The 27,714-nt window shown below is 56.8% G+C and overlaps 3 protein-coding genes across 19 annotated transcripts in view; all 3 read right to left on the reverse strand.

The window, feature by feature from the left end:
• Positions 1-8,575, reverse strand: part of BAIAP2 (BAI1 associated protein 2) — a 32,813-nt gene extending 24,238 nt beyond the window's left edge. For 11 of the 12 annotated variants that reach the window (XM_040649825.2, XM_025141710.3, XM_015295626.4 and 8 more), the window contains exons 1-3: positions 8,426-8,575; positions 2,673-2,748; positions 1,103-1,189 (exon numbers count right to left, since the gene is read on the reverse strand). In XM_040649825.2, coding sequence (XP_040505759.1) covers positions 1,103-1,189; positions 2,673-2,748; positions 8,426-8,497 — 235 coding nt within the window. In that variant the 5' untranslated portion in view covers positions 8,498-8,575. Of the gene's footprint in view, positions 1-1,102; positions 1,190-2,672; positions 2,749-5,033; positions 5,174-8,425 lie in introns of those variants that run through there. The other variant, XM_040649822.2, reaches the window with a different exon arrangement.
• A 4,835-nt stretch (positions 8,576-13,410) lies between these two features.
• CHMP6 (charged multivesicular body protein 6) lies at positions 13,411-19,298 on the reverse strand. The gene is made up of 8 exons (NM_001031529.2): positions 19,197-19,298; positions 19,004-19,113; positions 18,386-18,473; positions 17,744-17,830; positions 17,570-17,635; positions 17,215-17,295; positions 16,459-16,513; positions 13,411-15,738 (listed from the first exon to the last, which is right to left on the reverse strand). Exons 1-8 carry the CDS (start codon positions 19,257-19,259, stop codon positions 15,686-15,688), a joined length of 603 nt encoding a protein of 200 aa, NP_001026700.1. The 5' UTR covers positions 19,260-19,298; the 3' UTR covers positions 13,411-15,685.
• Positions 19,299-19,875: 577 nt separating this feature from the next.
• RPTOR (regulatory associated protein of MTOR complex 1) overlaps positions 19,876-27,714 on the reverse strand; it is a 119,413-nt gene continuing 111,574 nt past the window's right edge. For all 6 annotated transcript variants that reach the window (XM_015295613.4, XM_426232.8, XM_015295612.4 and 3 more), the window contains 5 exons: positions 26,708-26,835; positions 26,533-26,619; positions 23,791-23,907; positions 23,162-23,291; positions 19,876-22,171 (listed from right to left, as the gene is read on the reverse strand). In XM_015295613.4, coding sequence (XP_015151099.1) covers positions 22,103-22,171; positions 23,162-23,291; positions 23,791-23,907; positions 26,533-26,619; positions 26,708-26,835 — 531 coding nt within the window. In that variant the 3' untranslated portion in view covers positions 19,876-22,102. The remainder of the gene's footprint in view (positions 22,172-23,161; positions 23,292-23,790; positions 23,908-26,532; positions 26,620-26,707; positions 26,836-27,714) is intronic.

Consider the following 27,714-nt stretch of genomic DNA (forward strand, 5'->3'; position numbering starts at 1 on the left):
TCGGCTCAGAAACAGCACCAAAAAATAAACACAGGAGAGAAAAGAGGAAGAAGCCGCTGATCCTTGTCCTTGGAGGCCAGAAGCTGCAGCACCAGGAGCACCCCCAGCCACTTTGGAGCTGCACCCCCACCTGCTGCAGCAGTGTGACACAGCCCAGACCCAGCTCCTTTCCGGCACTATCAGCACTCCCTGATAAGCTCAAGGTGTGCCCAGGAAGAGCAGTACCTCGGGCTGCTGCAGGCAGCACAGCCCCATCTGAGGCATTTCGCAGCCCATTGGGATGGGGCAGTGTCCTGTTATCGGCTCCACAAATGTTATCTCCACTTTCTTCCTCGTGGAACAGCTGCCACCATAAACATCAGCAAAGATCAGCACAGCAGGATGGCTGAGAGCTGCTGCTGGGCCAACAGGAGCTGCCCCGTGCCAAACCCCAGCACTGCATGCAGGGAACAGCCCTGCACAGCCCTCCCATGGGCAGAGGCTTTGTGGCCCAACTCCCACCTGCACAGCCCAGAGATCCCCCCACGTTTCCACTTCCAGTGAGACCACAGAGCTGCAGAGCGAGCTGGGAGCACAGAGCTCATGCAGGGAGGGGAAGCACGAGCATGGAGAGAGCAGCTCCCTGAAGAGTAACTGCAAGAGGGAATGCAGCTGCAGAACATCGGGACTCATGATGCAGCTCTGATCTGAACCCAAACGGCAGCATCACAGCAGGACACGGGCAGGGCACTGACTTGCACTGTGCCTTGCACACCCCCATCCTGCCAAGGGCTGCAGCCCAGCAGCACAGCCCCGGCTCCCAGGGCAGCGGTGCCTTCCTCATTTCCAAAGCAAGAAGAGAGCCGTGAGAGCAGCTCTGAGCAAACACTTCCTCTTGGCAAACACCACGTGCTGACAACATCCTCAAATCCTCAATCTGAGATTAGCAGGATTTCTCTTTTCTTTCAAAACCTACATGAGCAGTAAATAGAGAGGCACGTGGGCTATTCACATCAGGCAGGGGCAGCTCTGTGCCCAGCTCCTCATCCCCAACAACAGCACAAGTTCGGCCCCATCCCTGCTCTGGACTGGGTCTCCATTGAGCCACTGATGGGTGACTTACCCAGCTCCTTGGAGCCTTGGCTCTCACTGGCCAACTCGCCCATCTTCACCAGCGCGTCGAAGTATCCTTTTGCTGCATATGTCATACCTAAAAGCATTAAAAAAAAGTGCAGGTTATAAACTTGGCTGACGGCTATTACAACTCCCGCAGCACCAAACAGGCGCTAGACGCTAAAAGAAAACCAGCTCTGACTTCAAAGAGCTCAGCCCCACGGGGAGGGATGAGACAACAAACAAGCAAGAGGAGCAAGGAACGCACCGGGAAAGAAGAAAGCTGGGGCAGCAAGATTACAGAGCTGCTCAGGAGGGGAAAGCGAGGGACGTGCAGGACCTCGGTGGTTTTCATTCCAGCGTAACCACCGGAGCCCAGCGCCGCTCAGCAAAAGGGCTGCGGAATAATTGAATATCACAGACTTTCATTATAGCTCAGTGCTGTTTGTTGACATTCCAGCTCCACGCTCTGCTTTAATCAGATAAGCAGGGGGTTTCCTCTAATCACGGAACACGCTGTACAGCTCAGCACCACCGCGCTCAGCAATGAAACCTCTTCCAGAGCGCATCCACTGAGCGAGGCTCTGCCTGCGGGTGTCCCAGCAGCTCTGGGATCCCAAACAAACAATGACTGAGGACAGCTGTCAAGCTGGCAGGAAGGTCTTAGGGCAGAGGTGTGAGAAAAATGGAAGGCCCCCCCCAAGTGCCACAACGCCACGGCTCTGAAACACCCCCTGGGATGGCGACTGCCCCACTCCCTGGGCAGCCTGTGCCACTGCGCGCTGCTTTGGAGAAGAAATTGTGCCTAAAACCCAACCTGACCCTCTGGCACACGGAGAACGTCACCTCATCCTCCATGCTGCAGTACATGAGGGTCTGTGAGCACCCCTGTTCTGCACCCCGTGCCATGGGCACCTCCCGCACCATTGACACCCTCTGGGAAGCAGTGGGGAGGGATGCGGACCCCTCGCAGGCATGCAGCAGCCCCGCCTGGCCTGGGGGAGATAAGGAGTGCTCCAGGCACATGCAGAGCAGGAATGCACAGAGCAGGAATGCGCAGATCCTTCCCAGAGGTCGCACTTCAAACACCACCATTTAAGACAACGAGACTGAAATCTTTCCTTTTCTACCCGCTTAAGGCCACGACGGCCTCCGCCCTTAAAGGCATCTCCAGCAATCCAATTAAAAAAATAAAGTCCAGGCGACGTGCAGTGCAGCTTCTGAAGCGAGCAGAGGCGAAGCAAATGCCCTCTGCGTGGAGCTGTGACAGAATAGGGCTGGACAGGACCTGGGCAGCCCAGAGTCACCACGTCACAACTGTTTGGTTTTGGTTTCCATCAATCCACGGTTCACCCAATTAATGCCATGCTCCTCTAACAGCCCCCAGTGGGACCCGAGAGGCTCAGCAAAGAGCTGCCGCCAACAATTGTGTGTGTGGGGGGGGGGATTTATTATCCTCTGCAACTTGAACATGTAAACAATACTTTTAAACAGAGCTTTATCTTAATTTTAATGATTTAAGAGCACCACACGGGGCTCACAGTCCTTCAGCAATGTGCCAGCAGCACAGCATCACTTACTTGCTAAGGCTTTTTCGTAGGTCTTCCCCATAGAAATGAAGTTCCTGAGGCTGGGGTTGAACTGCTCCATGATTGTCTGGAAGAAAGGAGGACAGTGGGTGTTAGCAGAGGTGGCAGCAGGGCAGCTCAGAGTGTCCTTAAGGGCAGGAATGGGGTGAAGGACCCACCCTCACCTCCAGCATCATAAGTGGATGGCTGTTACGCACTGATGCGGCCACATTTCAACCCATGCTGCTCAATGGCAGCGCTCCCATCGGGCAAAGGGCAAAGGTTCTGCTCCTTTTGGGCAGCTCCGAGGGCGAGAGCGTTAAGCCAAGCGTGGCACCAATGATTGGACACAGGCAGGAACAGCCCATGCTGCTGCACTGAGCATCATCCAGTCCCACCGTGCCCTGCACACCAGTGCCATACTGGAGCTGCACCCGTGTCCCCAGCAACGCAGCCACCATGTCGGAGCAGCAGCACACCACAACCCGCCGGCACAGCCTCTCCTCCTCCCCGAGGTCCTTATTTCAAAGCAAGGGGAGAGGAGGACTAATCGGATCGTGCCCAAGAACGGCTCTTTGTGTGTTTGTCGGGAGTTGCCAAAGCTGCTCGATCCCCGGCACCGATAGCATCTCTAAAACCAGACACCAACCCCAGCTGAGCTGGGGAGGGATGGCAGCTCCATGCCCGCTGCACCCCCAGAGCAACCTGCACTCAGAGCAGGGGATGGGGACAGCCACCCACAGCAGCACGCTGTGCCGTGGGGAAGGGGCTCAGCCCCCGCCCCGCTGCTGGCAGCGTCCCACACTGGGAAGGAGGCAGACAGACACTTCTGCCCAATAAGCTGATTAAGCATCTGTCACCTCACCCGAAGCTGGCCAAACACACAGAGCTCATTTTCCGCCCCGGGCATCCTCAGCCCCAGCTCTGCTGCACGCCCTTTGTGGGCTGCGATGGTTTCATTTCCTTCTGTGGGTGCAGGGCAGGCTGTGCACAGCTGAGCTCATGACAGCTGGGTTCCATCCTGCCCTGGGATGCTCCAGCCCAGAGACGGCACAGTGAGCACCCAGCTAATGAGAGCTGCAGGGCTAATTGAGGCCGGGGCAGCACCGGGAACACTCTCAGCTTGGAAGGAGAAATGGACCTGCAGCAGCAAGCTGTGCAGTGAGGTGTTCTCTGTAAGTGTGGGAGATGATTGTATGGGGGTTCACTGGCACAGGGGAGGGCTGCTCTGCCCTTCCCACTTCCCACTGCCACATCCCTGCTGCTCCTTCCCCAAACCTGGGACAGCTGAGAGGTGCAGCAGCACCTTGGGGTACGGCACAGCTGTTTGGCAGCAGCAAACCAAGAGCAGAAGCATTGCAGAAAGGCTCTGCTGCTCCATGGTGGGGGGGGCCTGGCAGCCAAGTAAAACTCATGGAACCCGGAGAGGAAGTTTGCTGAAAGTGAACGTTTTTAAGACACTGCCTGGAGACTCCAACACAAATAGCCCCACAGGAGAAGGGAATTAAAAAGGGATCTTCACTACAGAGATAAAAATAGAGGTTTCTAAGCTGTATTTTCACTCCCGTGGTGGGAAGAGAAGCCAGCTCCATGAGCTAACACACCTTCATCCCCCCCATGTGAGATGCTGGAAAGCTCCCAGCTGCTATGGAGAAACAAACACAGCAGATAAACACTGAGCTCACACCAGGGATGGTGCTCAGTGCCTGGGGAGCCCGGGCACAGGGCGCAGCGAAGCCCCAGGGCTGGAAGCACATCTCAACCCTCCCTCCGATTCTGCTCCATCAGCAGCACCCACAAACCCGCTGCCTGGGCAAGAGTTTAGAAAAGCACAGACAACAAAACCTGGCAGCAAAAGGTTGGAAGGGCTCTGCTTTGTTGACCTGCCGGGTAATGCTGCTCAGCTCTCTGGGATTGGCACGGCTTTGTTCGGCTGCCAGAAAAGAAACTAATGCGAAGCACGAGGTCTGCAGGACACAGTGCTGTGGGTGGGGGGAGAGGAGCGCATAGGAAGCGAGCTCATTGCCTCTCCGCTCCGAGCATGCTCCACGAAGGGCTCACCTCCTGCTCCACCACCATCACCATCAGCCCGCAGTGAGAAGTTCAAGCGCTCCCCAGGAACGAGCTGGAAGCAGAGCTGGCTCACCTCGTATCACATTTCTCCTGCATAGGAAGCGAACCTTCACAACACCTCCCCGGGGACTTCGCAACCGTGCTCCAAAAAGTCCATCCCCCAACAGCCCAAAGGGAGCCCCTGCAGCTGAATGCCAGAAGGAGCTGAGGACGGCCCCTGAGCTGCCAGGACAGCAGTGGTGTCCCAGCACCTCCAGCACAACTGTTGGGCTCTACTTCTACGCTAGGAAAGCCACCCACCTCTGCTCTCCCAGCATTGCTCCAGCACAGTGCACAGCCCTGCAGAGCCACCGGGGTGCCGTCCCCATGGGTTGGGTGCTGTGACAGCGCTGAGCACTGCGGCGCGGCCACACTGTGATGGCACTGCCACGCCACAGCTCAGCCACAAGGAAGTTTTGTTCCTAAATGGGTCAGCCCTGCCTCGGGAACGCCTTCCATTATTTCTGTGTTAATATTTAATGCCCAAACAAGCCCCGGCGCTGCCTCCATCTCAGCACGTCCTGCTCTGCACCAGCAGATCTCAGCTGCAAACAGCACCCAGCACTGTGCCGCTGCAGGAGCATCCCCAGCAGGAGCAGCTGGCCCAGGAAGCACTCAGCATCAGCTGTACCAGACACCGTGCTCACAAGCAAGGGACACGGAGGAAGAACACAGACCCTTCCAAAACCACTTCATTTCTACTCAAAGCATCAGAGGACGAGGACACCCAAGTTTCAGGGCTGGAGCGTGGCTACAGAGCTGAAGGACCCACAGGGCACAGAGCTCACAGGGCTCACGGCACCCACTGTGCCAACACCTCCCCAGGAGCCACCAGCAGTGACCCAGGGGCCCACCTCACCCAGATGATGAATCCCTGCTCTGGGAGGTTTGCAACGTGCTGCCCTCCGCCCTGCAATGCAAGCAGCAGTGTTGTGAAACCACACTGCGAGAGCAGCACCAGGAGCCACCAAAGGCAAAAGGCACCGCTGTCCCAGGAGCAGTGCAGGAACACTTTGGGGTACGGGGGCAGACCGTGGGCTTCCTTCTGCACTGCACACGTTAACCTGCAAACTGCCGCAGTCCTGAGGCACACAGCATCCCACAAAGCACTCTGCACACCCACAGCAGGGCTGTGCATTGCCAGCACCACGCTCAGCCCTGAGCCCAGCCAGCACCACAGCACAGTGCACCCAGACAGCACAGTGAACAGAAGCTGGGGTGGCACAGCCCGACCCCAAAGGCCGACTCTTTCATTTGGTGTTGCAGTGTGTTCTCCCTGTGCTGCCAGCACACCCAGCCAGCCACCATTTCCCTCCTGATTCACTTGAGCAAGGAGCTCTCCCCTTCCCTCTGGACCTGGAGATAACACGGCTGTTGTGCTGGGAGTAGCATTCATTACATGTGAAGGGGAGCGAAGGACTGGCAGGAATCACAGCTGCATTTGTGCATGACAACGAGGGTTTGAGTTCAGGGCGCTGCTAAGAAACCTTTCTCCAAACCCAGAGCGAAGCGTGCACCATTGCAAAACAATCTCCCACGTGAAGAAAGAGCTTTAAATGAAATGGAGGTTGGCCTGGAAGCAGTCATCTCATCCATCAGAAAGGAGAGGTTTGTCTGCAGGGCAGAGAGGCGCTGCAGTCCCCCAGCCTAGGGGCAGCCACGCTGCCCCACCGAGGTGCACAGAAGTGAATCAGCACCCGGGGAAGGTGGGATTACGTTGGCGGAAGGTGCCAGCATCCTCCGTCTCGCTCTGTAATTACTCCACATGTGTAGGCAGCTGCCTGTAGTGGCAAAGCGGCGAGGGGGCGGCTGACAGCTCCTCCACCAGCTCATTAGCGCAGTCACTCCGAGGGGGAGCGCCGGCACTGGGAAATAATTACAGTGGGCTCCCCAGGCAGAACGGCTGTGCTGGGGAGAGGGCGCTGGGCCAGCAGGGCTGCTCCAGACACCGGGAAGGGGCAGGGCGGGCAGCACAGCCCCACTGTGCCCATGGTGCGCTCTGGGGCTGCGCGGGCCAGATGAGGCGCGGGACAACAGCTGGGCAGTGGGGCTGTGAAGCACCAGGGCGGGTTTTGGACTGGTGGGTTCCCAGAGCTCCGGGTGCCCTATCACACTGCCATGCCCTAACATGGAGCTCTAGGAGTGCTCCATGGAACACAGACACATAGCTCCCACACGCAGCACCTGCAGAAACCAAGGAAAGCACCTCCTTGGCTCCAGGAAATGCTACTTTCCTTCCATGGCCAGGGCAGCCAAGCGGGATGTGGGTAACAGCACAACATCTGCCCCCAGCTCCGAGTTCTCACCTTCACACTGCACCCACTGTAATGCACACAACTCTGAGCACTTGCTGACAGCAAAGCCATCGTGTTGGTTCCCTATGAGCCTGCAGCTGGAGCAGCCCTGCACCATAGGCACTGCCCCCCGCTCAGCCCCGCACTGTGATCCCAGGGCTCCATGCAGTGCTCTCAATACAAGAGTGACAAAGGTGATGGTTGGAGGCACAGCCAACATCCCCCATTGGTTCTCCAAGGAGCAAACATGGTTCAACCACAGCCGTTTTGGGACAGAACTCACCAGCACTGTCCTCTGGCCGACGCCAACACCAAATCGTACTCGAAGCTGCCGACAAGCACATGGCACAGCAATAGCAGCCGGGTGCCCCAGGCACAGAGAGCTCTGCGAACGGCCATCAGCACAGCCCTTCGAGGGCAACACCCCTGGGACAACACCTGAGTCACCACCAGAACTGCTCTGGGACCGACCAAGCCAGGAGTGCAGCACAGGGACAGCATCACTGCAACGCTGCGGGTCTGCGCTTCGCACAGCTGGAGATGGAGGAGCATCGATGCATCCAGAGGGTGCAGTGGGGCGGCGCGGGGACCCAACTCCTACAACCAGAAGGCTCCAGCCGCAGAGCCGCTCTGCATCCCGCAGGGCCTGGCATTTCGGGTGCCCGCAGGAGCCTCCTCAACTTCCCCACCCCGACGTTCCAGGCACTCGATTCTTTTCCTGACCGTTTCCTTTTAACACCGAACGCTCAGAGGGGCCCCAGCCAGGAGAGACCGAAGGTGTGCGGGCGGAAGGGACGGCATCCCACGCGATGCGCCGGGCCGGAGAGGTCCTCCCGACCACGACCGCCGCACCCAGCGAACCAAACCACGCGGAACGGCGCGTTTTCCCCCATCCGATTTAAAAACCAAAAAGCAAACCGTGGGAGCCGGCGGCGGGGAGCCGCGGAGCTCAGCGGGGCGCTCACCGCTCTCAGATGTCGAGAGAAAGGGAACGGCGGCCCGAAGTGACCCGGGGACGGGGTGAGCGGGGGGGGCTGCCCCGCACCCATCCCCACGCAGAGCCGGGGGGGGTCCGGCACCGCGCCCGCTCCGGGGGCTCCGCGCGCTCCGTGCGGCTGCGGGCGGGGGCGGCGGGCAGGGAGCGGGGGCGGCACGGCACATCCACATTCACATCCTCCTCCTCCTTCTCCTCCTCCTCCTCCTCCTCCTCTCGCCCCAACACCGCGCTGCCCCCGCGCCCGGGGGAGGAGGGGAAGAGAAAAGAGAGAGAAATAAGGCAACCAAAGCAGATGGAAGAGGGGTGAGGGGGGGGGAAGCGGGAGACGCGCCGCGCGGCCCCGCACCTGTTGCGGGACTCACCTTGTAGACATTCTCGGTGAGGCGGTGAACCTCCTCGGAGCGAGCCATGCCGGGCGGGCCGGGCAGCACCATGGGCGGCGGCGGGGGCTGCGGGGGCTGCGGGGCGGTGCGGGGCGGCGTGGATCCGGGCTGCCGGCGGGCGCGGAGAGCGGCGCAGCGGAGCGGTACCGCCGCTTTTATCAGCTCCCGTCCGCCCCGCACCGCCACGGCCCGCCTGCGGGGAGGGGCCGCGTCCCGGGAACGCCTCTTCGTGCCCCATCGTGCTCCGACCCGTTCCCCGCGTACGCCCCATCCCCACCCCCCTTCTCCGTTCCATACCCCATCCCATCCCATCTCATCCAATCCCATCTCCCATTCTCGTTCCCATTCCGTACCTCATTCCTCTTCCATACCCCATTCCAATCCCAAACTTCATTCCCACCCCGTCACGTTCCCATCCCATAACCCTTTCTGATCTCGTACCCACTCCCATCTTATACCCTCTCCTACACCCCATCCCATACCCCTCACAACCTATCTGTAGCCCCTGCTGTGCCTTATCCTGTAGCCTGCAATACCTCTTCCTATACCCCAATACTTTTCCCTATCCCCCTCCATGCCTCACACCATGTCCCACACCCCTTGTGGTGCCCCATGCTGTGTCCCCTAACTGTAGCTACCCTGCACACCCTCCCTGCACCCCATGCTGTGCCCTGTGCTCCTGCCCGCATGGTGCTGAGCAGTGAGGGGTGACGGAGGGCTGCATGGTGTTGGTGTCAGATGGGGAAAGGCAGCAGAAACCATCCAAGAAGGAGTGGGACCATCACTATATGTCATAGCCCTGTCCTTACCCTATTCCTATCCCTGTCCCTGTGACCACAGCACTGAGGTGCTCCCACATCCAGAGGTGCCACGGCACAAACCGCTATGGGCGTCCTCTGCTGCCCCCAGGACAAGCCTCCCCCCTTTTCCTCCTGCCCTCGGCCCCAGGAAGCAGTGCAGCAGTTAGCAGCCAGGTGTGCTATTCCCAGCCATTCCCTCCAATCCAAAGGCCGGTGACAGGAGCAGCCCCAGGTGGTCAACGTCTCATCCCCGTAGCTCTGCTGCTGTCCCACTGCCTCCCCTGCACCTCTCCACATCCACCCAATGCAGAGCAGGGGCAGAGCTCAGCCTGGGCGCACCTGAATCTGTCCCAGCTCCATCCCAGCTCTATCCTGGTTGCATCCCTGCTTCCCACACCAGAGGACAGGGATGAATTCACACCACGTGTGCGGTTTCCTACACCAGCGGGTTAACCCCTTCCCACTGAGGTTGGAGGGCGGGAGGGGAGCAGAGACCCCCTGGATACAGCTGGGTGGGTGGGACCTCCAGCAAGGAGCTGGTGCTGCACGGTGCTCCTGCCCCAGGGACCGGGGCCAGGCCCAGGCCCAAGGCTGCTCCCATTGCCAGCAAAGTGCTTTGGAGAGAGCAGCCAGGAGCAGAGTGCTCCACGCGCATCTCCATCGCCTTATTTTTAGTTGTGTTATGTAAGTTCTCCGCCACGTCACGGAGGTGGGGGGTTCTTGCATCTAATTCCAGTGTGACAGCCCAGCAATTCAAGCAAGCTGTTCTGCTGGAGAAGATAAAAGGATTTGTAATTTCTCATCATGGAAGAGGCCTTTTGGGACGACCCGCAGAGAATCTCGCGCTGCTTCCAGCCTCCACCCGGCTCCGCTTTCTTCCCGTCTCCTGCTTCTCTTTATCTCTATCCCCAGAAAATCTGAATACTGACAGCCTCCCTCCCTCACACCCCTGCTCCCAGAGCTCGAAGCCTCCGGGGTTCCTTATTCCCACGTTAAGAGATGGATTCCCTCTATTCCCATGGCAGCCCTCCGTGCTGCGCCCACCGCACCCCAGGGCCAGCAGCAGAACCCCTTCCTGCACCTCGCACCCCGGTGCTTGCTCAACATGGAACCCAACGCAGGGGAGCGGCCACATGGGACCCCGGCAGCAGCAAGGCTCAGGACCATCCCCCCCCACAAACCCCCTCCCCGGCTGACGGCGCATCCACGCACACAGCACCGTCCACCTCCAGCCCCGGGTGGAGCGAAGTTGCTGTGGCAACACCACCTTATGTAATCCACCCAGTTCGGCTGCAGGTGTGTGGAGGAAATGGTGCTATTTTAGAAGTTTCATTAGGTTCCTGCTTAATTATCAGTGTGGCGTCACACCAGTGCTCCCAGCCGGGTCACGCGCCCCGGCGCTCGGAGCGAGCGTGGAACCACAGTGGTGATGGGTGAAGGCAATGGGGCCGAGGGCTCCTCTTGGCCTCTGGGGACAGGGACAGCGGTCTCTCCGCTCAGCCCTATGTCACCCCACGGCTGTGCCCCATTGGAATGTGCAGAAAGGAGGGGTTCCTCGGGGATACCACCCCAACCCAAGCGGTGCGGCACAGGGCAGGAGCGTCCCTGCAAAGTGCCAATGAGATCACCAGGAAACCTCCGTGCCTTCGCTCTCATGCAGATGTCCTCCCCATCAGCGTCCTGAAAACGCCGCATATATTCAGCTGCAAACCCTCCCCGTGCTGTGCCAGGAATTATTTGTTTCTCAAGCCATTTGAAGATGATTTTTCTGACATCTGATGCGGCGCTTTGGGAAATCGGCCTAATGGGTTCCAGCACAACCTCAGGAGCTGCTCCCCCACTCAGCTCGTCCCACTCAGCTGCTTCGGCTGATGGCTCAGGCAGCTTCGATCGATGCACATTTCCCAGCGGTGTGCCCAGCCCTGAGCTGTGCCATGGAGCACTGAGCGGTGCCATGGAGCGCCAAGCTGTGCCATGAAGCCCTGAGCTGTGCCATGGAGCGCTTAGCAGTGCCATAGAGCTTCAGTCTGTGCCATGGAGTGCTTAGCAGTGCCACAGAGCCCCGAGCAGTGCCATAGAGCCCCAAGCTGCTGCAGAGATGCACGGTGCCCTGCAATGCCCCATGGTTATCTCATCCATCCCACACCCTCGGTCCTTCCCCACTGCCCCCAGTGCTGTGCCGTGCAGTGCTTCGAGGTACAGGGAAGTTTCTGCCTTTGGTCTTGTAGAGTCAGGACTTCAAGTTGCAATCAAAAGCTGGAGATTCCCTGTGTGTGTCAGCAACTCTCAGGCTGCTAAATCCCCTGGAGCACAAACAGCAAATCAAGTAAAGCCATTTATTGAGGATTAGCAAAGGATGAACAATTCCGGCTCTTATTTTATTAGGTGGAAGCTGTGGCACTGAAATCCAGCGCAGAGCCCAAACTGGCAGTGACAGCACTTTGGGGCCCCTGCGCAGCACTGGGCTGAGCAGCGCTCCTCCAACCCCCAAAGTAGGTCGGCATTGCATTGCAGGGCAGGGACTGCAGGGGGGAACTCGGCCGGGTGAGGCCGGGCTGGGGGCAAACAGCCCACGGTAACAGCAGGGGAGCAGGGGGCAGCCCCAGAGGTCAGCTGGCCGAGGCCTGGAGGACCAGGATGCCGTGATGCCCCACTGCAGCCCCAGCCCATAGAGTAGGGGCTCCAGGGGGTGCAGGGCTGGGCCTGCACTGCTCATCCCCGCCACGCCACCGGGCCAGGCATGGCTCTGCTGGCTCCGGGTTGGCTTCAGCTCCCAGATCCATGAGTAATGCTGCATTACAGCGCGCTAAGGAGATCTCTGGGGATACTTCTGAATAACAGGCATAGTTCACGCGATTTGCACAACGGGCGTGATGGGATTTGGCATCACGTTGCCGGAGCGCGGGCTGGAGGTCACCGGGTGCCACGTGCTGTGCAGCACTCCGTGCTTGGAGGCTGCTTTCCCACCTGCACGGCCCCTCAATGCCAGGAGCCCCCTGCACGGGCACAGCCCCAGGACCAGCCTCCACTTGCTCCCGGTGACTCGGTGCAACCTTGGGCACAGCCCGGCCTCCGCCCCACGGCCAGGGACAAGGGGCGGCTCCGCTGACGGCCGCACAAAGGCACAGGGTGTGCACCACCCGAGGAACCTCATTCCTCACAGTGCGGGGCAGCGGCAGCGTTGGTGTGGAAGGAGTGCTGACCGGAGGCCGTGTGCCCCCCAGGAGCACCACCCGGCCCCATTCTGCATCTCTGCACAGAGCTCACAGGCAGCGCTCGGAGCTGCAGAGGTCACATTCCCGCGCAGCCCCATAACAAACCCGCTTTGTTCCCACTGCTGCTCCAATGAGGGAACGGCACGGATTTTGTTGGGCTCTTTTTCCCCCCAGTTGAATTACCTTCGGGTGCTGTGGCTGCCGAGCAGCCAAGGGAACATTGCACATCTGCAGCCACCGCGCTGCGCCCCTCACCCGCGTTTCCACGCGCGCTTCAGGAACTGTTTGCACGAGGGGGTGCAGCACCAACCCCAGCACAGCGCTGCAGACGCGTTGGCATAGAAACTGCAGCAGCTCAGTGGATGCACACAGCTCGGCTGTACCAGGAGGGGCTCAGCCCCAAATAACTCCCAGGCCGCTTCCAGAACCTCAGCAGGTGCGCTGCAGGGAAAGGAAGCTGAGCCCGAGCTTATGTGAGGCCGACGCTCTGCTGCCTTGTGGGCAATGGGGCATTTGAGGCCGTTTGAAGGCGATGCTGCTTGCACAGTGCAGGACGTGGCAGCATCAGCACCCCCACATCCACCACCAGGACAGGACTGGGCACCGACCGTGCCTTGCAGATACAGCGAGGTCGTGGTGCCAGCAACAGGCCCTGCCCGTGGTGCACACCTGAGGAGCGTTATTGCTGCAGCAACAGCACAACATGCAGTTCCTCTCCCAAACACGGCTCCACCCCACTCACCACCCATGGCAGGGCACTGTTACTGCTGTTACCTGGCAGCACGATGCTCCCAGGATGCCCATCACGCAGCGTTGCTCCTTTCCTGCACACAGAGCTGCTTCTCAGAGCTCCTGCCAGGTCCCTCCCCGGAGCACGGGGCTGAGCAGGAGAAGGCAGCTCCAACCCATCAAAAACATTTGCTGTGAAAACACGAGGCTGGAAGAGGAATTGGTGAAACCATTAGAAACTGTTTATTGTTACAGCACGCCACAGAGGTCACACAACCACTCCTGGCGCTTCCTCCCAAGGAGCCACGGTACAATCTGTTTGGTACAGGGATTAGGAGAGGAAGCTGCTGGCAATCTGCTTGCAACTTTCCTGTGAGGTCAGAGCGCGGCCTTTCCCAAAGCTGGGAGCTGCATTAACCCCCCCTGCACCGCAGCCCTCACCCGAGCAGCACACAGGGCATGGGCTCAGCTCACAGCCCAGCATCGCTGCGGCCTCGGGGAGGGTCTGCTGGGGGCTCCTCTGCTGCCAGAATGCGGAGGGGGCAAATTGTGCACACCCTGCAGAACAGGGTTTGCTCAGAGCGCTGGCAGAAGAGCCGTGCCCCAGGAGAGGTCCCTTTAGGACCCTATTGGGAGAGCCCAGCATCCACTCCTATGAGTTACAAATTAAATAGGGTCAAACTAAACGTGCAGACACCAGGCTAGCAACGGAGTACAGGAGACCGAAGGAACAACAACAACGCTAATGACAGCAGTGCGAAGACGAGGCTCTCTCTGGTGGGAAAAGTGAGCATTGCAACCGCCCAGGATGTAACAGAGAGCAGCAGCCCTGCAGAAAGAAAAACCATCACGGAGCGTAACCCAGGAGACGGCCCTGCACAGCTGCAGGGTGGCTGCTCCCAGCACCCATGGGCGCTTGGCAGAGGCCCGATGACCGCTGTAAACCTGCCCTTTCCATTCAGAAAGCCGTTTGTTTGCAGAACTTACACCGCTTTGTAGAGGTGGCTCTGCAGCCTGCCAGCCGGCGGCTTCGTTATGCAACGGTAATTAACAGAGAGCGCCGAGGAGCCGAAAACAGGGCGGCTGCAGAGGGCAGGCTGCCTTTGCCACTCACGCCCCACACTCTGCCCTGGCAGCAGGACGTGATGCCCACTGTGGGCTCTGGGACGTCACACGTGGAGGTGGAACAGAAAGCAGGACTTAGGGAACACAGAACGCAGTCGCTGCTGACTCACCAGCACGGCTCCGTGTTGTTTAGCACCAGGTCACCTATCCCCAAAAGCAGTCACTAAAAGTCTCAGAGGGCCCTCTGGGTCCTTCTGCTCTGTCTCAGAAGCAGGGGTTAAGGGTCGTGGCTACGGGACCGTGATAAATACACATCTGTTGGCTTCCTATGAGCATCTGCAAGCTGGCTGCTCTGCTGGCCTCCATGCACAGCTCCACCTGCACGCCCTGGCTGCCCAGGCAGCACAGTGGCCGTGCCAGCATGCCTCTGTGTGCTGACTTGAGGAGCTGCACACTTCACATCACTGCAGAACTCACCCATCCCAGCCCGACCTCTCTCTTCCCGCTGCCCTGCCAGGAAATAAGGAACAAATGGGAGCGGACAGCTGGAAGCAGAGTTATCTCAGCCCACCTGAGCACTGCAAAGGTGAATGCAGACTGCTGGAGCAGAGCCGCACGGGCTGACCCGTGGCTCCCAACGCAGGCAGGCTCCTTGCTGCAGCTTTCAGAGGCTCAGCAGATTTCTGCAGGCCCAGCTCTGCACTCAGTGCTGCGGATCTGGAGAGGCGGAGCAGCTGAGTGGGAATCCTTAATGACCGCCTCTGACTCATGCCCAGGGACAGCCCAGCTCCTCACCTCACACTGGAGGTTTTCCCCTCTCAATGAGTGCTGCTGCAGGCAAAGGCAAGCAAGCACTGTGTCCTGCCCAAACAAACACCCTGCCTGCATGGCTTTACGCACATGGCAGAACCGTACCCAGCCTGCACACAGCACAGAGCAGCTGCCCGCATCCTGCTGTGCCAGCACTGCCAGCCCTTCCTGCACAGGACTGGGGGAGGAAAAACAGAGGGGCTGAGAGCAGCACAGACAGAGAAGGGCCCACAGCAGCCCTGGGATGGCCGCATCAGACAGAAGCAGCCCAAGGGGAGAGCTGGCTGGGGATTGGACAGAGCAAAGGCAGATTTACAGCTGAAATCAAACCTAGAGAGAAGTGTTTGGCTTTGGAAGTTTTAGAGTTGTTATTTAATCCCAAGACAGCGCAGCTGAGTGAGTTGAGAATTGAAGTTACAAAAAAAGAAAGCACTAGAAAATAATCTTGATACAAGAGCAATAATCGATCGGCTGAGGTTCCCCACCCCGCGCAGGGAATCCTGCTCCACAATCTGCCCAGCACAGCTGGGATGCTGCCGAGGCATTGCTTGTTCCCAGCACATGCTGGGATGGCAAACTGTCCTGGGTGAAAGTTATGGGGGGATCCCCAGAAACGGGAGTTAAGATGCTGCCACCAGCTCTGGTTTTGGCCTGTTCTTGACGGGTGTTGCTTCTGCGGAGGAAAAAGAAACTTGTTACAGTGGGAACAGAAGTAGTGCAGAGCCACCTGCTGCAGCTGGCCTAGGACTCACGTTCCACTTCCCAGCAGAGCAACAAATGCCTGCACAGCGCCTGGAAAGCCACTGAACTCATAAACACGCATTACAAATAACGTCACCTATCCAGTATGCCTCTCTTTCCTGCAGCACTTCAAGAATTCAAACACTTTCTGCGTGCACCTGACGCCACTCCAGCTGGCCACCGGCCCAACACACACCCAGAACAGCAAACCATTCCTTGGAGAGTGGGGGCAGAGCAACACCGCCCCCTTCCCCACGTTCTGACAACATGAGTCCAAACGGGGCTCCATCAGCTGCCTGCTGCGAGGGCAGCTCGTATGTTGTTTGGCCATCCTGCTGTCAACACGGAGATGACATCTGATCCGTGTTTAGTAAACAAGTGCTGGAACCAAACAAGCCCTGTCCTCCCTGTCCCAGACTTCTCCCACACAGACGCCATGCAGAGGCACGGGGTCCTCTTAAGGTAAAGGTTCAGCAATACGGGGTTTGTCAGAGCCACGGAGGGAAGCCTGTACCAGCTTTCACCACACAGCCTACAGCCCTTCACATTTGCTGGGACGTTTACAGCAAAGAGAAGGTCTCAAAGCAGCGCACAGAGCTGAGAAGATGTACGTGGAGCCGAAGCTGCAGAGCACACAGAGCAGGCAGCATACCTGGGGGCTCCTCTGGGAGTGGCTCAGAAGGAACGTCTGGAAGCTCCAACTGTTCCTGCAAGAACAATAAAGAGCACACGTGGCACTGAGCCTGCAGTGCTCCACACGGTGCTCACGGACCTTCGCACCACAGTTACGTGCAAAGACTTTTTGGGAACACACGAGTGACAGAAGGGACTTCATGCAGAAACCGATACCTGCCCCCTGCAGGACGGCTCGTGGGTTTGAGCACTGCTCAGTAGATGAGAGCAGGGCTTAATACAATTGCATTTAAATTAACAGGACTCTCTATTAGCTACAAATCTCCTCAAATAAACGTCAGCTGCAGACCTTCTGCACCTCACTTTCCACTGGCTGCACGTTTCTGCAGTGAAGCCAAGTCAGGGCAGCACTTGGAGGAGCCAAAGGCACCACAGAGGGGTGGTAATACACACTGATTCCTGTTCATCTGAGCACGATCCAGGGCTTTCAAGATCTTCATTTAGTAAAGCAGAACAGCTACCCAGCGAGAACAGAAATCAGCTGATTGTAACAGCCAGCAGACACAGTACAGCCCTTAAATCACTCCATTTTCAAGTGATCACTGTGTGTGAGGCAATTAGCTTATCTCCCATGACTCAGGAATTAGGCACAAACAGGTGTAACTGAGATCTGTGGCAGAAATAAGCCAAAAAAGGTGGTAATAAGATTATCCCTCCTCTGCCAACAGCTTCCCGAAAACATGGATTGAAAGTAATTACATCAAGTCAGTCCTACCTGAGTGATAGCGTTTAATTCCTCTAGAATGGCATCTTCATCTTCCTCAGTCAGGCTCCCAGCCAGTATCTCATCTATTTGCTACACAGGTGAGGAAAAGACACATTCCAGTCAGAACAGTGCACAGCTGCAGCTCTGTGGCTTATAGCAGGATACACCAATGCTCCAAACCAATGGACGCACAGCACGAAGGGGTACCCAGAAAACCAACAAACCAAATTTTTCTGCAGGCAACTGAGAGAGTTCAAGTTCCAGTCTGACTGCCTCTTAAACGAGGCTGTGCACACACTGCCCCAGAGAAACCGTGTGGTAGGCTGCCTCTGCTCACAGCTACTCACACACACACCATACGTACCCTCTGGTACTCCACAGCATCCTGGGTTTCACCTATTATTCTTTCCACTTCTTCTATTGACATAACCTGAGGAGAAGAGCCAAAATCCACGCATGAGTGAGGCCTGCAGGGAGACATCTAGGATCCTGCTGAGCCCAAGGCAACAGTGTGCTCGGCTGACCTGGCCACACATACCTGGTGCATTTTGTTCAGACATTCGTTGCCTATTTTCAGGCCCTCAATGACCTTCATTTCGATCTGAGTGAACTCGATATCCTGGACCTGAAACAGGAGGGAGAGGGGGAAGTGTCACAGTTGTCACAGCCCTGACGCAGACTCCCAGGAATCCCAGAGAAACTGTAAGTTGAAGACAGGCAAGAGCCCCAACAGAGGCTTAAATCGTATCAGCAGTACAACGTATACAAAAGCTCTTTAACACACGTAGCTGCAAAACCAGACCCAGTAGGCTTTTGTCTGCTTCTCAAATCTAAGCTCAGGCCGCAGCTCCCCAGGCCATGCCAGAGCAAACACATCCATTTCTACACCAAGGTACCGAGACCAGCTGGAGGAAGTTCCTACTGCAGCTGCCCACACTGTGACTAAGGTTCCATCACCTTACAGAACACGCCTTTCACACACAGCCTGCAGTACGGACTCACAATACGCTCCCACTCGATTCTTTACAGAGCTGTCACAGCACCAGGACAGTTTCAGATGCTCTGGGCAGGACCACGGCCCCGCTGGGACCTGACAGCTGGGGTGCAGTCCCACACACCCCATAGCAGCCCTTCCAGAACTGCTTCTGCCCCACGTCTGTAGCACGCGGTGCTCGCTCACCATCCGCTCCAGGTTGCTGATCTGGTTGTCTGTCTTATCCAGCAGCTGCTCCTGGTAACGCTTCTTCTTCAACAAGAGCATAGCTTTTCTGAAGGCAAAGAGCAGGAGATCAGCACAGAAGGAAGGAGCAGTGCTCTTCAACACCGCTATCAATGAGACAGACGAGGGGATCGAGTGTACCCTCAGCACTCTGTGGACGACGCCAAACTGAGCGCTGCATTTGATACCATGGAAGGCAGGGACAGCAGCCAGAGGGACCCAGACCGGCTGGAAAGTCGTGCCCGTGTGAACCCAACGGGGTTTAACGCCGCCAGGCGCGGGGTGCTGCAAACGGGTGGGGCGACGCGACCGGGAGAGGGACGGACTGCGAGCGGCGCTGTGAGGGACGGGGGGCTCTGATGGATGAGGCGCGGGACGGGAGGCAGCACTGAGCGCCGGGGGCACAAAGGCCAACGGTCCCCGGGCGGCACCAGCAGAGGGGCGGCGGGGCTGGGCAGGGCAGGGCAGGGCTGGGCTGGGCTGGGCTGGGCTGGGCTGGGCTGGGCTGTCCCCTCTGCTCGGCCCCGTGGCAGCCGGAGGCGGCTCCGTTCCCTCCCGCCCGGCCCCGCCGCCCCTTACTCCTTCTTGCCCTCCTTCAGCAGCTGCCGGGCGAGCTCCCGCTCCCGCTCCAGGCCCAGACTGATCCGCTTCTGGTACTGCCGCAGTTTATCCCTCTGCTGCTTCAATTGCTGAGGAGAGAGGGGGTCGGGTCAGGGCCGGGGCAGCGGCCGCCCCCACCGCGACGCCGCGGCGGCCCCGACCCCGCGCTCACCAGCACGGCCTTGTCCTGCTCCGTGACGCGGCTGCGCCGCTTCCGCCCGAACAGATTCCCCATCGCCCCTCCGCCGCTCCTGCCCCGGCCCCGGGCGGCCCCGGGAGCACCGCCCCGCCCCGCGACGGCGGCCGCGTAGGGCCCGGCGCAGCACAGCGCGGAGGGAGCGGGAGAGCGCCGCGCAGAGGCGGGGAGACCGCCAGGGGGCGCCCGTGAGGCGCGAACGGGAGCGGAAGGCGGCGACGACGGGACGTAGCGGGGACCTATAGGCGATGCGGGGGAACCATAGAGACGGGGGCATCTGTAGGGGATAGAGGGGACCTACAGGGGGTGGAGGGGATCTATAGGGGATGGGGAGGAGCTACGGGGGGGGGGGTCTATAGGGGGTGAGAGGATCCACAGGGGATAGTGGGGATCTATAGGGGATGGAGGCTACGAAGGATGGTGGGGACGCAGAGCACGGCAGCTATAGGGAAAGGGGGGTATAAGAGATGGGAGAAAGAGGATATAAGGGAGGGGGAACGTAGGGGATGGTGGATAGGAGACTGTGGGACAAGGGGTGTCAGGGTGGGTTTAGTGGGGATGGGGGATGCAGGGGAGGAGCCCCACGGCCACAGCACTCCATGTCCCCCCCCCCCCCCACTCACTGCCCCAGGAAACGACCCCCAGCCCGCCGCCATTTCTGCTTTTATTTTTTATTAACCATTTATTTGCCTGTAGTTGGACTCTCACGTTACAATCCCGTGTGTTGCTTTTATTGTTTGCATTTTTTTTTAATTTTTTTTTAATTATTTTTTTAATATATATATTTTTTAAACTTTTGTAAAATAAATAGAGCTAAGTGAACTTTTAGGTAGGACGCTCTCCGGACCCTCGGTTAAACCCCATGATTTGAACCTCTCCGTCACAGCTGTGAGCGCACAGCCCCCCAACACGCACACACACTGTGCTCGGATGAAAGCAGCCCCCGGCCGGGCAGCCCCAAACCCCCCCCGCGGTGCCACGCCGTGCCCGGCAGTGCTGCCTCCCTTTTCCAAAGACACTGATAGAAGTTAAAAAAATCTATTGTTTGCTTTCAAGCTGTGTATGTTAATGGGTTACGCGGAGCCCCCCCGGCGCGGGAGGCACAGCTCTGTTAGACCATCAGTAACAGCTGGTAGCTCAGGAGTGGACTCGTAGGTAGTTTTTTCCTTTAGTTTAAAGCCTTTGAGCCCTGGCCCTGCGGAGGCCCTCTGTGGGGTCAGCGCTGAGCCCTCAGCACCGCCCTGCCGTGCAGTCCAAGGAAGCTCAGCACACGGAGCATCCAGAGGTGCGCGCAGCATTTGGTGGGCAGCTTCCCCTGCAGTGAGCCCGGCAGAGCACCGGGCGGATTCCAGGACCCGACTGCCTCCAGGCACAGGGAGCGGCGTGCAGAGCCGTGGCAGAGGGGAAGCTGCCATTCACACAGTAAGGGAACGTTTCTCCCCTCTCCATCTCCGTGCCGGCAGTGTGCTGGGAGCCCGCAGAGCCACCGGTGCGGCTGGAAGGAAAGCTGGGGGCTTTGGGTTTAGGAACTCAACCTCTGTGGCCCCGGTGATTTTTGCACAGTGCAAGTCCCGTCCTTGGCCAGGGGAATTGCACCTCAGCAGCACTCAAAAGAAATCTGCCCTTTGGCTTCACCTATCTCTTCCCCACACCGATCTCCAGACACATCACGGGCTTCCAGGGATAGAAACATTCATTACAGACTCAGAAGGTGCAGATAACGGAGCTGCCCGTCCCCCGGGGAGCTGGGACAAAGCTGCTTGCTCCAAGCAGGAAGACTTGCCGTCCTCCCTTTAGTGATTCCTTTGTGCTCAGACCACATGTGGTTACGTGCCCCATTCTGCAGGGACACGGACGGGCCACAGCCATGCATGCACCACGTCTGTAGCTGCATACGTGCAGCTTCCAATGCGCAAACGTCCAACAGCTCACTGAATTTTAACATGTGGAGAGGAAAGCCTGTGGTTCGAGCTCGGCTCCTCTCAGCTCTGCTGGGCAGAGGTTCTGCAAACGTGTTCGCAGAGTTCACCGTGGTAAAAGGACAATGGCTGCACAATGGTGACCGAGGTACCCCAGCCTGCACCGCGTGCTCGGGTGGAAAGTGGGTACATGAGGGTACATGAGTGATGTGCTCCAGATGGGCTGGGATGACAGAGATGGCCACGCTTCCTTCCCTCTCGTCCTGTACGTGCAACCTTATGGCGTGGGGGCATCCTGCCCTGCTCTCGTCTTCTCCCCAAGCCCCACTCCTCAGGATCTCTGCCTTCCCTCTCTGTTGTGTGGTCTTCTGTCTCTTCCAGGGGAAGGGAAAGCACGTGAGAACGAGGGTCACACAACGGAGATGCTTCCCTGCATCCCCTGCACACCCCGGGCAGCGCAGGAGCCGTGCAGCTCTGCAGGCAGGCAGCCCAGGGCTGGCCGAGGGACGGCTGTTTGGCACGGGGCGGTGGCACCGGAGGGGTCCCTCTGTCAGCCGGGACCCACAGAGCTGCCCCGAGTCCCGACGTCAGTCCTGAGCGACGCTCCAGCAAAACGGGGAAGCAAAGATCGAAACAAAGAGCCTTCTTCGAGGGCGCTGCCTCATCCAGAGCTCAGGAGCTGTGTTTCTAACAGAGAAGCCAACCACCGGAACCAAAAATAAAATATTCCTTTTTCTGCAGCTTTGAGAGGATACAGATGAAAAAAAAAATTAATAATAACCATAATAGTAGGAGATTGTCTCTCTTCCCCTCGCCCAAATCATCAGTAGCCAAGTCAGAACCACAACGTTCAAGTTACGGGTTGCAGCAGCAGCCAACACGAAACATTCAAGTCGATGATTTCACTATGTACACCGGGGGTGAGGCAGGCACTGCCTGCTGGGACTGCGCTGCCACGAGCCGTTATCTGATCCGCTTCTCCACCGAGTACACCGAGATGTAGTAGTCATTGCTCCCGACTGCCAGGTGAGGCTGTGGAAAGGGCAAAGGGGGATAAATGTACGGCTGGTGTGTGGGAAGGAGAGCGTCGCGGGGAGAACGGCAACGGGAGGCATTAGCAGCAGTAATGCCCAGATGCTGGGAAGCTCTGAAGTGCATCTGCCAACGCGGCTCTGACGACATTTCTGCCAGCACCTACGTTGTCCCAGCGAGTTATGTGCCCGTTCCAGCCAGAGGGAACAATTATGGTGACTGTGAGTTGTCAACCTGGAACATAATTTTTCTAAATGGCTGCAAATGTGCTCGTTAGGAACGGTCTCCCGGACTGAAAATTAACAATCCCTGCGCCGAGAGGGCCTGGAATGATCCCTGCTACGGAGACCTGGGCTGCAGAGGGTTTGTGAGTTTGCTTGTTTAAAGAGCAACATGAAGTTCAGCCACTTCTCCCCCAGCCCCCAGCTGCAGGACAGCCTATGTATGCCTTTAGCTTTTGCAGATCTCCGATTGCTCTGTTTCTCTGCTGCACGGCATTAGGTCTTCCTACAGCCTTACGTAAGTGACAGTGTAAAAGCAGCCCCAGAGACAGCCGGGCAAACCTGCTGTCTGCAACAGAGGAGGCACGGAATAAATAAGCACAGAGCGCTTGGATGTGAGAGACTGCCCCTCTGCAGGCAGCTCCGGGCAAATGCACCACGGGGGATTTCTGTGCTGAGAAGCACAGAGCCACCCCTGGCTGCAGACCCAGAGTGATGGGGACAGCACAGCAAGCTGAGCCACAGGTCAAAAGGGTTCAGCAGCTGGGGGCTGTGTGCTGGTCTGCTCTGTGGGTCATAAAGCAGCAGCACAGTCATGTGGAATGGGCTGGAGGACAGCACGGAAGGATCTGGGCAGAGGGGCTCAAAGGGATTCAGAAAAGTGGGACGGCTCCACTCTGTGCTGAGGGGGTCTCTGTGCTTTCCCCTCTCCTAACATCAACTTTAACTGAGAAATGCAAATTCCAAAATCCAAGAAGAGAATACAGACCCAGTGAGGATGGAAAGCCAGGCAGCTGATGGCTCCGACTCTTTGTCCCATAAAACCATCGTAGTATTTGATATTGTTGATCAGCTCACCGTTTCCATTGTAGATTGCAGTGAACTGATTCATTGAGCCACTGAAAGGAACCCAGAGAAGATGGTGTTATTGACAGCAGTGTGGTGACACCGATATTTCACCTCCAGCCCCTTTCTCAGCTGTGGAGAGCTGAGCTGCTCATCAGGTTGGCATGCGAGCAGCTCTTACAAGCAGCGAGACCAACATTAACTGTACCATGGCAACCTTGGCAGGGAGATCTGCAGAAAGGATTGAACCACAGTCACCCGTTACACCGTGGGACTGAGACACGAAATGCGGAGAGCTGTGCACACACGTGCTGCAGAGTGGGTGCTGGTCCCTGCTCTGTGCCCACACACACATAGGAGTGTGAGACCCTACAGCACCACTCTGCCATCAGTGCAGGGGTTTCGCTGCTGCAGGGAAGGCAGAAGGTAACTGGGAACAAAGCTGCATTTTTTGTGGCGAGGTTAAAACTCGTTAACCCATGGGTGGTGCTGCAGAGATAAATCATCCTCTCTTTTCACTCCATGGATGCAAGAGGCAAAACAAGAACTTACCATGCAAAGAGGTTGGCTTGTGGGTGGATGTCAAGAGCTGTCAGCCCTTTGACTATCTGGAGGACCTTCATGGACTCTGGCATCCGGGGGTCGAAGAAGCGCACGTCTCCATTCACACTGCCAACACAGGAGGTTCACAACGTCAGGCTGTGCCCAGGCCAGGTCCTGCTGCCCTCAAGCAGAGCCTGTCTGCGAGCCGACCACCTCCAGCAGGAGGCTGGGAGAGAGAAGACACACCACTGCCTCCTCTGCCACCGCAGCTAAATTTCCACTGATGTCGTTGATATTTGGTACCATCCACAAGGCACTAAGTGCTGTGCAAACAGCTCTGCCTCTGCCCTCGGGAGTGATCCGTTAGTACTGTTATCACTTACAGCCCATCCCCGAGTACAAGTGCCTTTACTGTTATGTCATCCCCAATGCACTAAGCTACATGTCAGAACCAAATTCCTCCTCCTTTTCGCACTAGAAAATTGTATAAGAAAACTGTAACCAGATGGGATCTGCTTGCACAATCCATTACACCAAATGCCTGCACACAGCAGTGCATCCTGCAGACCGGGCATAACAAACACTGCTTAATGCCCAGGCTGTGTCAGCCCCATTTGTGGCTTTATGAGAGGATGGGGAAAGCAATAGCAGCAGTGACAAGATGCTGTGCTTGGTAGATCAGGCACTTCTCTGACACAAATGATTTCTTGTTGTTAAGTGATTTCCCTAAAATAACTGACTAGAATCCCATCCGTTAGAAGCGGACACATCTCCTATAGCCCTGGAACAGAGGGCTGAAGATTTTGTGAAGCCTCATCTGCTCCCCAGTGCTCCTTAGAACGGCCTGTGCAGGGACACGCACACACAGAGCTCTCCTGGAAACTAAAGGCAGTGTCACCTCATCTGACCTCACTCTGCTGGCAGCACACGTAAGGGTTCTGACACCACGGCTTTTCAAGTGCCTTTTCTTCCCCCCTCAGCTCCCTGAGGACTGTGTACAACTGTGAGTCACACTGCAGAGTTCAGAACAACTGAAAAAAACATTAAGAAGTATATTGCCTCCTGTTTCCTTACCTCCAGAATATCTAATACCATCAAAAGCTGCTATACAGGATTACTTACACCATCATAAGAAGCTGCAACTCCAGCTGTCACATAATTACATTCAAGACAAATTAAACTCCGGGTTAATTTACATTCAGGATACCGGGTGGAAATACTATTTGAGAGAGGTGAAATATACAGGACGTTCATTTAATGCTGACCAAAGCATCGCGTGGTGAACCAGCGCTGAGCAATGAGGGCCACAGGACCCAGCTCAGAGCCATTCTGTCTTCAACATCCCCCTCTCTGGTCCAGATGAAGAGTTTCTCTGTTATTCAGAGAATTACTCCATAAGCAGTACGATGCCTCACAGTGTTTTTTTAGGAAGTTGTTATACCAGAACCTTCTGCGACCTACTGTTTGATTTCCTTGGATCGTAGAATCATAGAGTCATAGGATGGCCTGGGTTGAAAAGGATCACAGTGCTCATCCAGTTCCAACCCCCTGCTATGTGCAGGGTCGCCAACCAGCAGCCCAGGCTGCCCAGAGCCACATCCAGCCTGGCCTTGAATGCCTGCAGGGATGGGGATCCACAGCCTCCTTGGGCAACCTGTTCAGTGCGTCACCACCCTCTGGGTGAAAAACTTCCTCCTAACATCTAACCTAAATCCATTCCCCCTTGTCCTGTCACTATCCACCCATGCAAGCAGTTGTTCCCCCTCTACAGATCTTGCTGTCAAATGAATGAGAGGGTGAAGTGGGAGAAACGGAGAGCGATGGGGTTTGTCATAAGAAACAGAGTTCCTTCAGAATGAGACCAGACCTGCTTGCTGAGGCACACCACGTTCTCATACCCCTTCAGTCCTGAGAAACAGCATCGTTTGCTGGTGAGGGCATCGAGGAGGGGGAAAAAATGAGCCTTCAGATACAGGCTGGCCAAATATGCAGGCCTGAGCCCTGGGATTGTTGAAAGAGATTACAGAAAGGAAGATTAAAAACTCTCATATGTGAGCCTGACAAATCTGGCAGCTGTGCCACTTAAGTCCCCTTCTGAAAATCTTAGTAATTTTTGGCTGACCCATCCCCCACTTCAGGAATGTTCTGCATGGCAGAAAATGGGTTTGTTTGCATTTTGTAACCAAGAAAAAAAGAGCCTCTCTGTGCGCAAACAGCGGCACGGTGACAATAAATTATATTCTGCTGTTCTTTAATGGCCAAATAAGTATACGCTGCTCTCTATGCAGTATTTACCAGGCTGCAGAAATGGATTTATGTGTAGAAAATTGCTAGATAGCGAAGTAATCCTGCGCAGCAATATGCCCAACAGATGCAACATAAACCTCCTTCCTTCTCGCGTTCCATCTCAAGTGACCCCACAAAGATGCTGGCAATGAAGAACAACAACATAAGAGATGCTATATGTAGCTCGGGTTTCTGGTTCACTCGATGCCTCCCTCACACGCCTCGTGATAGTGATTTCAGCACAGATACTTTCTTGTTTACTCTCAGACCTCACTAGCAGGCTTCCAAAGAAAGCTCTGCGTTTCTCTTTGCCTTCTCGCCATCGAGCTTGCAGCAGGAGTTAATTACTGAAGCAACTGTCCAACTCTTTACCCTTTTAGCTCCTGAAATACCAGAGGCAGATTTTAAACAGCAAAGCAAACAGTGCTGAAGAGAAAACAGCTCCAACAGTGAAATCTCTTCTACCTGACGCTCATGATGTTGCCTTCAGGATGCTTCTGCAGGTACGCCTTCACCACCCAGGCTGTGTGCTCTCGGTAGGTCATGACACGGCTGAGGAATAAGCAGAGAGGGGAGAGGTGGTGAAGGCACGGCGGGGGAATGGTGAGGGTCCCACACAGCGGGGCAGCACAGGGATTACCATTCGCTCAGAGCCATCCTCCGGTCGAACACGCGGATGGAGCCGTCACCCAGCCCTGCCACGATCAGAGACCGATGGGAGTCACACGACAGGCTGGTCACACAGCTGTCTGCCCCGGTGGGGATGTCCTGCAGAGAGAGCACACGAAGCCCAGCTGACACCGAGGTGTGTCTTCATGCCTGCAGCCCCCGGGAGGAGGCACAACGCATCCCTGCCCTCCTCCTCCTCCTTTCCCCATTCTGTACATTAGTCCAGAACCAAACCACAGTTAAACCATGGCACTGCATTGGTGCAGCCTTCCTCCAGACTCTCTGGATAGACCAGAAATGGGAGTGGTGGCCCTGGAGATGGTGGTCACTGCTGCATGTCCCACAGCTCATCATCCCAAAGAGCCCAGGGGAAGAATTCCAGCAAAACCTGTTTTTGTAAGAAGCAAGGCAAAGTCTGCCTTGGGAAGGAAAAGTTCACATTATCCTCTACTCAGTATATCTACTGAGATAAAACAAATTGCCAGAGGGGTTATTTCTCCATGAACCATCTTTGTTAGGTGTGTAAGCTGTGAAGGCCACTGGAACAGCAGGCAGGATGGTAAACATTTGGAGGAGATTAGTCAAGATGAGTGCACCCACAGAAAGCAAACCCTTCTAATGGCACATACAGAAACACATACAAACCCAAACCTAAGTGTGCCATAGTCATTACAGTGTGTGTACCTCTGCAGCTCTGCAGCAGTGTCAGAGCAGACATAGCCTTGCACAGAGCGCTGCCTGCCCACAGCAGTGCAATGCCACCCAGCAGCGACAAGCAATTCACGTGCTCTCATTAGATGGCAGACACTGTTTGTACTGAAAGAAATGACACAAAGAAAGAAAACTGGAGCTCACAAGGAGCTGCTCTGGGAGCATGTGGTGCTCCCTCACTCCGATGCTGTTTGCTTCCCCCTTTCTGCTTGCCATAAGCAAAAGAATTGCTCGGAATCGTGCCTATGGCTGGTCTGAAGAAAAACA

This window comes from Gallus gallus, chromosome 18 (genome assembly GCF_016699485.2).
Source record: "Gallus gallus isolate bGalGal1 chromosome 18, bGalGal1.mat.broiler.GRCg7b, whole genome shotgun sequence".
NCBI classification, from domain to species: domain Eukaryota; kingdom Metazoa; phylum Chordata; class Aves; order Galliformes; family Phasianidae; genus Gallus; species Gallus gallus.

Coding starts and splice junctions, on each gene's coding strand:
- CHMP6 (NM_001031529.2), bottom strand. CDS start 19,259: ATGGGGAATCTGTTCGGGCGGAAGCGGCGCAGCCGCGTCACGGAGCAG. Junction 19,114..19,196: donor AGCAGGACAAGGCCGTGCTG/GTGAGCGCGGGG, acceptor CTCTCTCCTCAG/CAATTGAAGCAGCAGAGGGA. Junction 18,474..19,003: donor CTGAAGGAGGGCAAGAAGGA/GTAAGGGGCGGC, acceptor CTTTGCCTTCAG/AAAAGCTATGCTCTTGTTGA.